This window comes from Lissotriton vulgaris, unplaced genomic scaffold (genome assembly GCF_964263255.1).
Source record: "Lissotriton vulgaris unplaced genomic scaffold, aLisVul1.2 SCAFFOLD_7736, whole genome shotgun sequence".
Classification (NCBI taxonomy): Eukaryota; Metazoa; Chordata; class Amphibia; order Caudata; family Salamandridae; genus Lissotriton; species Lissotriton vulgaris.
Genome location: NW_028246890.1, coordinates 43,933 through 56,129, shown reverse-complemented (window position 1 = coordinate 56,129; position 12,197 = coordinate 43,933). Strand labels below are relative to the sequence as shown.

At 49.6% G+C, this 12,197-nt stretch overlaps 1 protein-coding gene across 1 annotated transcript; it reads left to right on the top strand.

Moving 5' to 3' along the window:
• Window positions 1-742: 742 nt before the first annotated feature.
• Window positions 743-1,109, top strand: LOC147665713 (histone H4). The gene has a single exon (XM_086949579.1). It carries the CDS (start codon window positions 760-762, stop codon window positions 1,069-1,071), a length of 312 nt encoding a protein of 103 aa, XP_086805705.1. The 5' UTR covers window positions 743-759; the 3' UTR covers window positions 1,072-1,109.
• The last annotated feature ends 11,088 nt before the right edge of the window (window positions 1,110-12,197 follow it).

The window sequence follows — 12,197 nt, the reverse complement described above, 5'->3', positions numbered from 1 at the left end:
TTGCAGGCAGTCACACACAGCGGGGAGGAGCCGGTGTGGGCTCCATTGAAACATGTCCTAAGCATCTGTTCATATTGGGAGGGGCACGGAACGAGAGGGTTAGGCGGGCCGCGGTCACAAGTGGGGGCCGGGAAAAGAGGTGCCTTGGGCGCGAGACTTGGACAGTGTTACGGGGTTGCAGGCGGTGTCACACAGCGGGGTGGTGCCGGTGTAGGGCTCCATTGAAACAAGTCCGAGGCTTCGGTTCATATTGGGAGGGGGCACCGAACGAGAGGGTTAGGCGGGCTGCGGTCACAAGTGGGGGCCGGGGAGGGAGGTGCCTTGGGCGCGAGACGTGGACGGTGTTACGGGGTTGCAGGCGGTGTCACACAGCGGGGTGGAGCCGGTGTGGGCTCCATTGAAACATGTCCGAGGCTTCGGTTCATCTTGGCAGGGGCACGGAACGAGAGGTTTAGGCGGGCTGCGGTCACAAGTGGGGGCCGGGAAGGGAGGCGTGTGCGTGTGTTTCACTGTGATCTGTGCACTGGCGGCAGCTGCTGAGCCAGCCCGCCATAACAAAGGCGGGCTGGGAGCCCGCTCTTTTTCAAACGGCAACGGCCTCTCCAGCCCCCGCTCCCTGCAGAGGGCGGGCCGGGGCCGGGCTCTCCCGCCTCACAGGGCGGGCGCTTGGACTCCCTCGCAGGTCCGCAGCTCCTCCATATAATCAGCCGGTGCGGGGGCTGGAGCTATCACTTCTGCGCACAGCACCGAGAGGGGAACATGTCTGGACGCGGCAAAGGAGGGAAGGGGCTCGGCAAAGGCGGCGCCAAGAGGCACCGCAAGGTGCTCCGGGACAACATCCAGGGCATCACCAAGCCGGCCATTCGCCGCCTGGCGCGCCGTGGCGGAGTCAAGCGCATCTCCGGCCTCATCTACGAGGAGACCCGCGGAGTGCTGAAGGTTTTCCTGGAGAACGTGATCCGGGATGCCGTCACCTACACCGAGCACGCCAAGAGGAAGACCGTCACCGCCATGGATGTGGTCTATGCCCTGAAGCGCCAGGGCCGCACCCTCTACGGATTCGGCGGTTAAACACTCGACTTGCCCACGGAAAAAAAAGACAAAACAACCCAAAGGCTCTTTTAAGAGCCGACCACCATGTCTTGTGAGAGCTGGGTCTAAACTATTATTCCCGCAGCGCAGGGCTCCTATCTAGGCCCCCACTCGGTCGGGAGGGGAGGATGGGGGGAACCCGGGGATTTGCTCCGCAGCCACTCTGCTCGGGAAGGCGGGTTCAGCCCGGCCCAGGGTCCGCCACCGTAGAGCCCTAAACTGGTAACCTAAGGCGGGTTCAGGGGACCTCCATCATGGAGCCATGGACTGGGGACCTAAGGCGTGTGTAGCCCGCCCCAGGGTCTCTTTATCCTGAGGCCCGAAACTGGGTAGATAAGGCAGGTTTAGCACGGCACAGGGCTCCGCCATCATGGAGCCCTGGACTGGGGACCTAAGGCGTGTTTATCCCTGCCCAGGGGCCCGCCATCATGGAGCCCTGGACTGGGGACCATAAGGCGTGTTTAGCCCTGCCCAGGGGCCCGCCATCATGGATGCCTGGATTGGGGACCGAAGGCGTGTGTAGCCCGCCCCAGGGTCCCGTTGTCCTTGGCCCCGAAACCGGAGAGATAAGGCGTGCTTAGCCCGGCCCCGGGGACCGCCACCATGGAGCCCTGAACTGGTAACCTAAGGCGGGTTCAGCCCGGTTCAGGGGCCCACCGTCATGGAGCCCTGGACTGGAGACCTAAGGCGTGTGTAGACCGCCCCAGGGTCCCGTTATCCTGGGGCCACGAAACTGGGGAGATAAGGCAGGTTTAGCCCTGCCCAGGGGCCCGCCGTCATGGAGGCCTGGACTGGGGGACCTATGCCGACTATTAAGCCCCCACGTAGTGGGGGGTTACAGCACCAGAGCGGGAGACAAAGTTGGGGTTAACGCGGCGGTTCCGCCGCTCGGCCATCTGGTCGCATTGCTCAGTGGGCCATCTGGTCGCAACGTTGTGCAGTGACCAGATGGCCCAGTGAGCCTGGCGACCAGATGGTCGGGCGGCGGAACGGCCGCGCTAACTCCAACTTTGTCTCCTGCCCAGGCTCTGTAAGCCCCCACTGCGTGGGGGCTTAATGGTCGATGAAGTCGAGTTCCCATGCAGGCCCATAGGAAGAGGCTGTGGCATCCTGATTCTTGCGGCGAACCAGCATGGCCGTTTACGGGTCCCTGTGGGTCTTTAAGCACCCGTTTCAGTTTTTTTTTTTTTTTTTCTGTGTGGACAGTTTGGTTCAAGGGGACAATGGCACTACTTCTACCCAGGGCTGGGGAGCTCCGATTCGGGTAAAATTTTCGGTTTTCCCCCTTGCTGGAGGTAAGCAAAACAGAAAAAAAAACGATATATACAATTTTTTTTTGTTTAATTCATTGTATACTAACTCTTCAGGTTCAAGGGGACAAAGTCACTTTTCCTACCCAGGGCTGGTGAGCTCCGATTCGGGTAACATTTCCGGTTTCCCCCCTTAGCTGGAGGTCGGCCCAAAAAAAAAAAAAAAACCTACATATACACATTTTTATTGTATTGCTTTTTTTTTTTTTTTTACTATATATAAACATTTTTTTTTTTTTTAACTCTAGGTTCAAGGGGACAAAGTCACTGTTTCTACCCGAGGCTATGGAGCTCCGATTCGGGTAACATTTCCGGTTTTCCCCCTTAGCTGGAGGTAAGCAAAAAAAAAACTATATATACACTTTTTTTTTTTTAATTGATTTTATACCAACTCTTTAGGTTCAAGGGGACAAAGTCACTTTTCCTACCCAGGGCTGGTAAGCTCCGATTCGGGTAACATTTCCGGTTTTCCCCCTTAGCTGGAGGTCTGCCAAAAAAAAATAACTTCATTCAAAAGGTATTTTACATTATCAGATTCTAGCCTTCAGTGTCCCAAGCCCATTTCTAGCCTGCAGGCACAAAGTGGCTATTTCTACACAGGGCTATGGAGCTCCGCGCAGGGTGAGATTCACCCCTGTTACAGTATCAGCACAAGGCTGTGGGCCTGTTTAGTGATAATTGTAACATTTGGTTGAGTTCATCTTCAAAGGGATACAGTTGCTCCTACTAACCTTGGCTATGGAGCTCCGCGCAGGGTAAGATTTCGGGTTATACCCCTGGCTGGAGGTTTGATAAGAAAACACTTTACATGGTCAACGTGTATTTCACCCCTTTATAGCATCAGGACAAGGCCTTGGGCCTGTCTCCAGCCACCTGTTTTTGTGATGCTTGCCTGCCTAGATGTGTGAAAACCCAACAAATCACATACACAACAGAGTGTATTTAACCCCTGTACAGTTACAGGGAAAGGTCTGCAAGGCCTTGGGCCTACCTCCAGCCTCCAGGCAGCAGTTTTAATGAATCTTGTGACATTAGGAGGTGTTAAGCTTCAAGGGGATGAAGTTGTACCTTCTACCCAGGGTTATGGAGCTCCGCGCAGGGTAAGATTCGAGATTACACCCCTAGCTGGAGGTTTGAAAACAAAGCACTTCATATACTCAGCAAAGTGTATTTAACAACTTTGCAGTTACAGGAAAAGTCCTGCATGGCCTTAGGCCTACTTCCAGCATCCAGGCACCAGTTTTGATGAATCTTGTGACATTTGGAGGTGTTAAGCTTCAAGGGGATGAAGTTGTACCTTCTACCCAGGGTTATGGAGCTCCGCGCAGGGTAAGATTTCAGATGTCACCCCTAGCTGGATGTGTGAATAACCAACACATTACTGACACCACAAAGTGTATTTATCCCCTTTACAGTTACAGGGAAAGGTCTGCAAGGCCATGGGCCTACCTCCAGCCTCCAGGCAGCAGTTTTAATGAATCTTGTGACATTTGGAGGTGTTAAGCTTCAAGGGGATGAAGTTGTCCCTTCTACCCAGGGTTATGGAGCTCCGCGCAGGGTAAGATTTCAGATGTCACCCCTAGCTGGATGTGTGAATAACCAACACATTACAGACACCACAAAGTGTATTTAACCCCTGTACAGTTACAGGGAAAGGTCTACAAGGCCTTGGGCCTACCCCCAAGCTCCAGGCAGCAGTTTTAATGATTCCTGTGACATTTGGAGGTGTTAAGCTTCAAGGGGATGAAGTTGTACCTTCTACCCAGGGTTGTGGAGCTCCGCACAGGGTAAGATTCCAGATTACACCCCTAGCTGGAGGTTTGAAAACAAAGCACTTCATATACTCAACAAAGTGTATTTAACTCCTCTGCAGTTCCAGGAAAAGGCCTGCAAGGCCTTGGGCCTACTTACAGCATCCAGGCACCAGTTTTACTGAAACTTGGGACATTTGGAGGTGTTAAGCTTCAAGGGGATGAAGTTGTACCTTCTACCCAGGGTTATGGAGCTCCGCGCAGATTAAGATTCCATATTACACCCCTAGCTGGAGGTTTGAAAACAAAGCACTTCATATACTCAGCAAAGTGTATTTAACTACTTTGCAGTTACAGGAAAAGTCCTGCAAGGCATTGGGACTACTTCCAGCATCCAGGCACCAGTTTTGATGAATCTTGTGACATTTGGAGGTGTTAAGCTTCAAGGGGATGAAGTTGTACCTTCTACCCAGGGTTATGGAGCTCCGCGCAGGGTAAGATTCGAGATTACACCCCTAGCTGTAGGTTTGAAAACAAAGCACTTCCTATACTCAGCAAAGTGTATTTAACTACTTTGCAGTTACAGGAAAAGCCTTGCAAGGCATTTAGGACGACTTCCAGCATCCAGGCACCAGTTTTGATGAATCTTGAGAAATTTGGAGGTGTTAAGCTTCAAGGGGATGAAGTTGTACATTCTACCCAGGGTTGTGGAGCTCCGCGCAGGGTAAGATTCCAGATTACACCCCTAGCTGGAGGTTTGAAAACAAAGCACTTCATATACTCAGCAAAGTGTATTTAACTACCTTGCAGTTCCAGGAAAAGGCCTGCAAGGCCTTGGGCCTACTTACAGCATCCAGGCACCAGTTTTACTGATACTTGTGACATTTGGAGGTGTTAACTTTCAAAGGGTATGAAGTTGTACCTTCTACCCAGGGTTATGGAGCTCCGCGCAGGGTAAGATTTCAGGTATCACCCCTGCCTGGATGTGTGAATAACCACCACATCTCAGACACCACAGAGTGTGTTTAACCCCTTTACAGTTACAGGGAAAGGTCTGCATGGCCTTGGGCCTACCTCCAGCCTCCAGGCAGCAGTTTTAGTGAATCTTGTGACATTTGGAGGTGTTAAGCTTCAAGGGGATGAAGTTGTACCTTCTACCCAGGGTTATGGAGCTCCGTGCCGGGTAAGATTCGAGATTAAACCCCTAGCTGGAGGTTTGAAAACAAAGCACTTCATATACTCAGCAAAGTGTATTTAACTCCTCTGCAGTTCCAGGAAAAGGCCTGCAAGGCCTTGGGCCTACTTACAGCATCCAGGCACCAGTTTTACTGATACTTGTGACATTTTGAGGTGTTAACCTTCAAAGGGTATGCAGTTGTACCTTCTACCCAGGGTTATGGAGCTCCGCGCAGGGTAAGATTTCAGGTATCACCCCTGCCTGCATGTGTGAATAACCAACACATCTCAGACACCACAAAGTGTATTTAACCCCTTTACAGTTACAGGGAAAGGTCTGCAAGGCCTTGGGCCTACCTCCAGCCTCCAGGCAGCAGTTTGAATGAATCTTGTGACATTTGGAGGTGTTAAGCTTCAAGGGGATGAAGTTGTACCTTCTACCCAGGGTTATGGAGCTCCGCGCAGGGTAAGATTCGAGATTACACCCCTAGCTGGAGGTTTGAAAACAAAGCACTTCATATACTCAGCAAAGTGTATTTAACTACTTTGCAGTTACAGGAAAATTCCTGCAAGGCCTTGGGCCTACTTCCAGCAACCAGGCACCAGTTTTGATGAATCTTGTGACATTTGGAGGTGTTCAGCTTCAAGGGGATGAAGTTGTCCCTTCTACCCAGGGTTATGGAGCTCCGCGCAGGGTAAGATTTCAGGTATCACCCCTGCCTGGATGTGTGAATAACCAACACATCTCAGACACCACAGAGTGTATTTAACCCCTTTACAGTTACAAGGAAAGGTCTGCAAGGCCTTGGGCCTACCCCCAGCCTCCAGGCAGCAGTTTTAATGAATCTTGTGACATTTGGAGGTGTTAAGCTTCAAGGGGATGAAGTTGTACCTTCTACCCTGGGTTATTGAGCTCCGCGCAGGGTAAGATTCGAGATTACACCCCTAGCTGGAGGTTTGAAAACAAAGCACTTCACACACCTCAGCAAAGTGTATTTAACTACTTTGCAGTTACAGGAAAAGGCCTGCAAGGCCTTGGGCCTACTTCCAGCAACCAGGCACCAGTTTTGATGAATCTTGTGACATTTGGAGATGTTAAGCTTCAAGGGGATGAAGTTGTCCCTTCTACCCAGGGTTATGGAGCTCCGCGCAGGGTAAGATTTCAGATGTCACCCCTAGCTGGATGTGTGAATAACCAACACATTACAGACACCACAAAGTGTATTTAACCCCTTTACAGTTACAGGGAAAGGTCTGCAAGGCCTTGGGCCTACCTCCAGCCTCCAGGCAGCAGTTTTAATGAATCTTGTGACATTTGGAGGTGTTAAGCTTCAAGGGGATGAAGTTGTACCTTCTACCCAGGGTTGTGGAGCTCCGCGCAGGGTAAGATTCCAGATTACACCCCTAGCTGGAGGTTTGAAAACAAAGCACTTCATATACTCAGCAAAGTGTATTTAACTCCTCTGCAGTTCCAGGAAAAGGCCTGCAAGGCCTTGGGCCTACTTACAGCATCCAGGCACCAGTTTTACTGAAACTTGGGACATTTGGAGGTGTTAAGCTTCAAGGGGATGAAGTTGTACCTTCTACCCAGGGTTATGGAGCTCCGCGCAGATTAAGATTCCATATTACACCCCTAGCTGGAGGTTTGAAAACAAAGCACTTCATATACTCAGCAAAGTGTATTTAACTACTTTGCAGTTACAGGAAAAGTCCTGCAAGGCATTTGGGACTACTTACAGCATCCAGGCACCCGTTTTACTGATTCTTGTGACATTTGGAGGTGTTAACTTTCAAAGGGTATGAAGTTGTACCTTCTACCCAGGGTTATGGAGCTCCGCGCAGGGTAAGATTTCAGGTATCACCCCTGCCTGCATGTGTGAATAACCAACACATCTCAGACACCACAAAGTGTATTTAACCCCTTTACAGTTACAGGGAAAGGTCTGCAAGGCCTTGGGCCTACCTCCAGCCTCCAGGCAGCAGTTTTAATGAATCTTGTGACATTTGGAGGTGTTAAGCTTCAAGGGGATGAAGTTGTACCTTCTACCCAGGGTTATGGAGCTCCGCGCAGGGTAAGATTCGAGATTACACCCCTAGCTGGAGGTTTGAAAACAAAGCACTTCATATACTCAGCAAAGTGTATTTAACTACTTTGCAGTTACAGGAAAAGTCCTGCAAGGCATTGGGACTACTTCCAGCATCCAGGCACCAGTTTTGATGAATCTTGAGACATTTGGAGGTGTTAAGCTTCAAGGGGATGAAGTTGTACATTCTACCCAGGGTTGTGGAGCTCCGCGCAGGGTAAGATTCCAGATTACACCCCTAGCTGGAGGTTTGAAAACAAAGCACTTCATATACTCAGCAAAGTGTATTTAACTCCTCTGCAGTTCCAGGAAAAGGCCTGCAAGGTCTTGGGCCTACTTACAGCATCCAGGCACCAGTTTTACTGATACTTGTGACATTTGGAGGTGTTAACTTCCAAAGGGTATGAAGTCGTACCTTCTACCCAGGGTTATGGAGCTCCGCGCAGGGTAAGATTTCAGGTATCACCCCTGCCTGGATGTGTGAATAACCAACACATCTCAGACACCACAGAGTGTATTGAACCCCTTTACAGTTACAGGGAAAGGTCTGCAAGGCCTTGGGCCTACTTCTAGTCTCCAGGCAGCAGTTTTAGTGAATCTTGCGACATTTGGAGGTGTTAAGCTTCAAGGGGAAGAAGTTGTACCTTCTACCCAGGGTTGTGGAGCTCCGCGCAGGGTAAGATTCCAGATTACACCCCTAGCTGGAGGTCTGAAAACGAAGCACTTCATATACTCAACAAAGTGTATTTAACTCCTCTGCAGTTCCAGGAAAAGGCCTGCAAGGCCTTGGGCCTACTTACAGCATCCAGGCACCAGTTTTACTGATACTTGTGACATTTGGAGGTGTTAACTTTCAAAGGGTATGAAGTTGTACCTTCTACCCAGGGTTATGGAGCTCCGCGCAGGGTAAGATTTCAGGTATCACCCCTGCCTGGATGTGTGAATAACCACCACATCTCAGACACCACAGAGTGTGTTTAACCCCTTTACAGTTACAGGGAAAGGTCTGCATGGCCTTGGGCCTACCTCCAGCCTCCAGGCAGCAGTTTTAGTGAATCTTGTGACATTTGGAGGTGTTAAGCTTCAAGGGGATGAAGTTGTACCTTCTACCCAGGGTTATGGAGCTCCGCGCCGGGTAAGATTCGAGATTAAACCCCTAGCTGGAGGTTTGAAAACAAAGCACTTCATATACTCAGCAAAGTGTATTTAACTCCTCTGCAGTTCCAGGAAAAGGCCTGCAAGGCCTTGGGCCTACTTACAGCATCCAGGCACCAGTTTTACTGATACTTGTGACATTTGGAGGTGTTAACTTTCAAAGGGTATGAAGTTGTACCTTCTACCCAGGGTTATGGAGCTCCGCGCAGGGTAAGATTTCAGGTATCACCCCTGCCTGCATGTGTGAATAACCAACACATCTCAGACACCACAAAGTGTATTTAACCCCTTTACAGTTACAGGGAAAGGTCTGCAAGGCCTTGGGCCTACCTCCAGCCTCCAGGCAGCAGTTTGAATGAATCTTGTGACATTTGGAGGTGTTAAGCTTCAAGGGGATGAAGTTGTACCTTCTACCCTGGGTTATTGAGCTCCGCGCAGGGTAAGATTCGAGATTACACCCCTAGCTGGAGGTTTGAAAACAAAGCACTTCACACACTCAGCAAAGTGTATTTAACTACTTTGCAGTTACAGGAAAAGGCCTGCAAGGCCTTGGGCCTACTTCCAGCAACCAGGCACCAGTTTTGATGAATCTTGTGACATTTGGAGATGTTAAGCTTCAAGGGGATGAAGTTGTCCCTTCTACCCAGGGTTATGGAGCTCCGCGCAGGGTAAGATTTCAGATGTCACCCCTAGCTGGATGTGTGAATAACCAACACATTACAGACACCACAAAGTGTATTTAACCCCTTTACAGTTACAGGGAAAGGTCTGCAAGGCCTTGGGCCTACCTCCAGCCTCCATGCAGCAGTTTTAATGAATCTTGTGACATTTGGAGGTGTTAAGCTTCAAGGGGATGAAGTTGTACCTTCTACCCAGGGTTGTGGAGCTCCGCGCAGAGTAAGATTCCAGATTACACCCCTAGCTGGAGGTTTGAAAACAAAGCACTTCATATACTCAGCAAAGTGTATTTAACTCCTCTGCAGTTCCAGGAAAAGGCCTGCAAGGCCTTGGGCCTACTTACAGCATCCAGGCACCAGTTTTACTGATACTTGTGACATTTGGAGGTGTTAACTTTCAAAGGGTATGAAGTTGTACCTTCTACCCAGGGTTATGGAGCTCCGCGCAGGGTAAGATTTCAGGTATCACCCCTGCCTGGATGTGTGAATAACCAACACATCTCAGACATCACAGAGTGTATTTAACCCCTTTACAGTTACAGGGAAAGGTCTGCAAGGCCTTGGGCCTACCTCTAGTCTCCAGGCAGCAGTTTTAGTGAATCTTGCGACATTTGGAGGTGTTAAGCTTCAAGGGGAAGAAGTTGTACCTTCTACCCAGGGTTGTGGAGCTCCGCGCAGGGTAAGATTCCAGATTACACCCCTAGCTGGAGGTTTGAAAACAAAGCACTTCATATACTCAACAAAGTGTATTTAACTCCTCTGCAGTTCCAGGAAAAGGCCTGCAAGGCCTTGGGCCTACTTACAGCATCCAGGCACCAGTTTTACTGAAACTTGGGACATTTGGAGGTGTTAAGCTTCAAGGGGATGAAGTTGTACCTTCTACCCAGGGTTATGGAGCTCCGCGCAGATTAAGATTCCATATTACACCCCTAGCTGGAGGTTTGAAAACAAAGCACTTCATATACTCAGCAAAGTGTATTTAACTACTTTGCAGTTACAGGAAAAGTCCTGCAAGGCATTGGGACTACTTACAGCATCCAGGCACCAGTTTTACTGATTCTTGTGACATTTGGAGGTGTTAACTTTCAAAGGGTATGAAGTTGTACCTTCTACCCAGGGTTATGGAGCTCCGCGCAGGGTAAGATTTCAGGTATCACCCCTGCCTGCATGTGTGAATAACCAACACATCTCAGACACCACAAAGTGTATTTAACCCCTTTACAGTTACAGGGAAAGGTCTGCAAGGCCTTGGGCCTACCTCCAGCCTCCAGGCAGCAGTTTTAATGAATCTTGTGACATTTGGAGGTGTTAAGCTTCAAGGGGATGAAGTTGTACCTTCTACCCAGGGTTATGGAGCTCCGCGCAGGGTAAGATTCGAGATTACACCCCTAGCTGGAGGTTTGAAAACGAAGCACTTCATATACTCAACAAAGTGTATTTAACTCCTCTGCAGTTCCAGGAAAAGGCCTGCAAGGCCTTGGGCCTACTTACAGCATCCAGGCACCAGTTTTACTGAAACTTGGGACATTTGGAGGTGTTAAGCTTCAAGGGGATGAAGTTGTACCTTCTACCCAGAGTTATGGAGCTCCGCGCCGGGTAAGATTCCAGATTTCCCCCCTACTGCACGTTTGAAAAGAAAGCACTTTACATACTCAGCACAGTGTATTTTTCTCTTTTGCGGTTCCAGGAAAAGGCCTGCAAGGCCTTGGGCCTACTTCCAGCATCCAGGCACCAGTTTTGATGAATCTTGTGACATTTGGAGGTGTTAAGCATCAAGGGGATGAAGTTGTACCTTCTACCCAGGGTTATGGAGCTCCGCGCAGGGTAAGATTTCAGATGTCACCCCTAGCTGGATGTGTGAATAACCAATACATCTCAGACACCACAAAGTGTAGTTAACCCCTTTACAGTTACAGGGAAGGGTCTGCAAGGCCTTGGGCCTACCTCCAGCCTCCAGGCAGCAGTTTTAATGAATCTTGTGACATTTGGAGGTGTTAAGCTTCAAGGGGATGAAGTTCTACCTTCTACCCAGGGTTATGGAGCTCCGCGCAGGGTAAGATTTTAGGTTTCACCCCTGGCTGGAGATGTTAAAGCAAAACACGTCACATGCCCAGTAAAGTGTATTCCACCCATTCGCAGTATCAGGAAAGGCCTGCAAGGCCTTGGGCCTACTTCCACCCTCCAGGCACAAGTTTTACTGATACCTGTGACATTTGGTGGTGTCAAGCTTTAAGGGGAAGAAGTTGTACTTTCTACCCAGTGTTATGGAGCTCCGCGCAGGGTAAGATTGCAGGTATCACCCCTGCCTAGATGTGTGAAAACCCAACCAGTCACATACACAACAGAGTCTATTTAACCCCTGTACAGTTACAGGGAAAGGTCTGCAAGGCCTTGGGCCTACCTCCAGCCTCCAGGCACTAGTTTTAATGAATCTTGTGACATTTGGAGGTGTTAAGCTTCAAAGGGATGAAGTTGTCCCTTCTACCCAGGGTTGTGGAGCTCCGCGCAGGGTAAGATTCCAGATTTCACCCCTAGCTGCACGTTTGAAAAGAAAGCACTTTACATACTCAGCAGAGTCTATTTATCTCCTTTGCAGTTCCCGGAAAAGGCCTGCAAGGCCTTTTGCCTACTTCCAGCATCCACGCACCAGTTTTGATGAATCTTGTGACATTTGGAGGTGTTAAGCTTCAAGGGGATGAAGTTGTCCCTTCTACCCAGGGTTATGGAGCTCCGCGCAGATTAAGATTCCATATTACACCCCTAGCTGGAGGTTTGAAAACAAAGCACTTCATATACTCAGCAAAGTGTATTTAACTACTTTGCAGTTACAGGAAAAGTCCTGCAAGGCATTGGGACTACTTACAGCATCCAGGCACCAGTTTTACTGATTCTTGTGACATTTGGAGGTGTTAACATTCAAAGGGTATGAAGTTGTACCTTCTACCCAGGGTT

Bases quoted from the DNA above. Each gene is read 5' to 3' on its own strand.
- LOC147665713 (XM_086949579.1), top strand. From the start codon at position 760: ATGTCTGGACGCGGCAAAGGAGGGAAGGGGCTCGGCAAAGGCGGCGCC.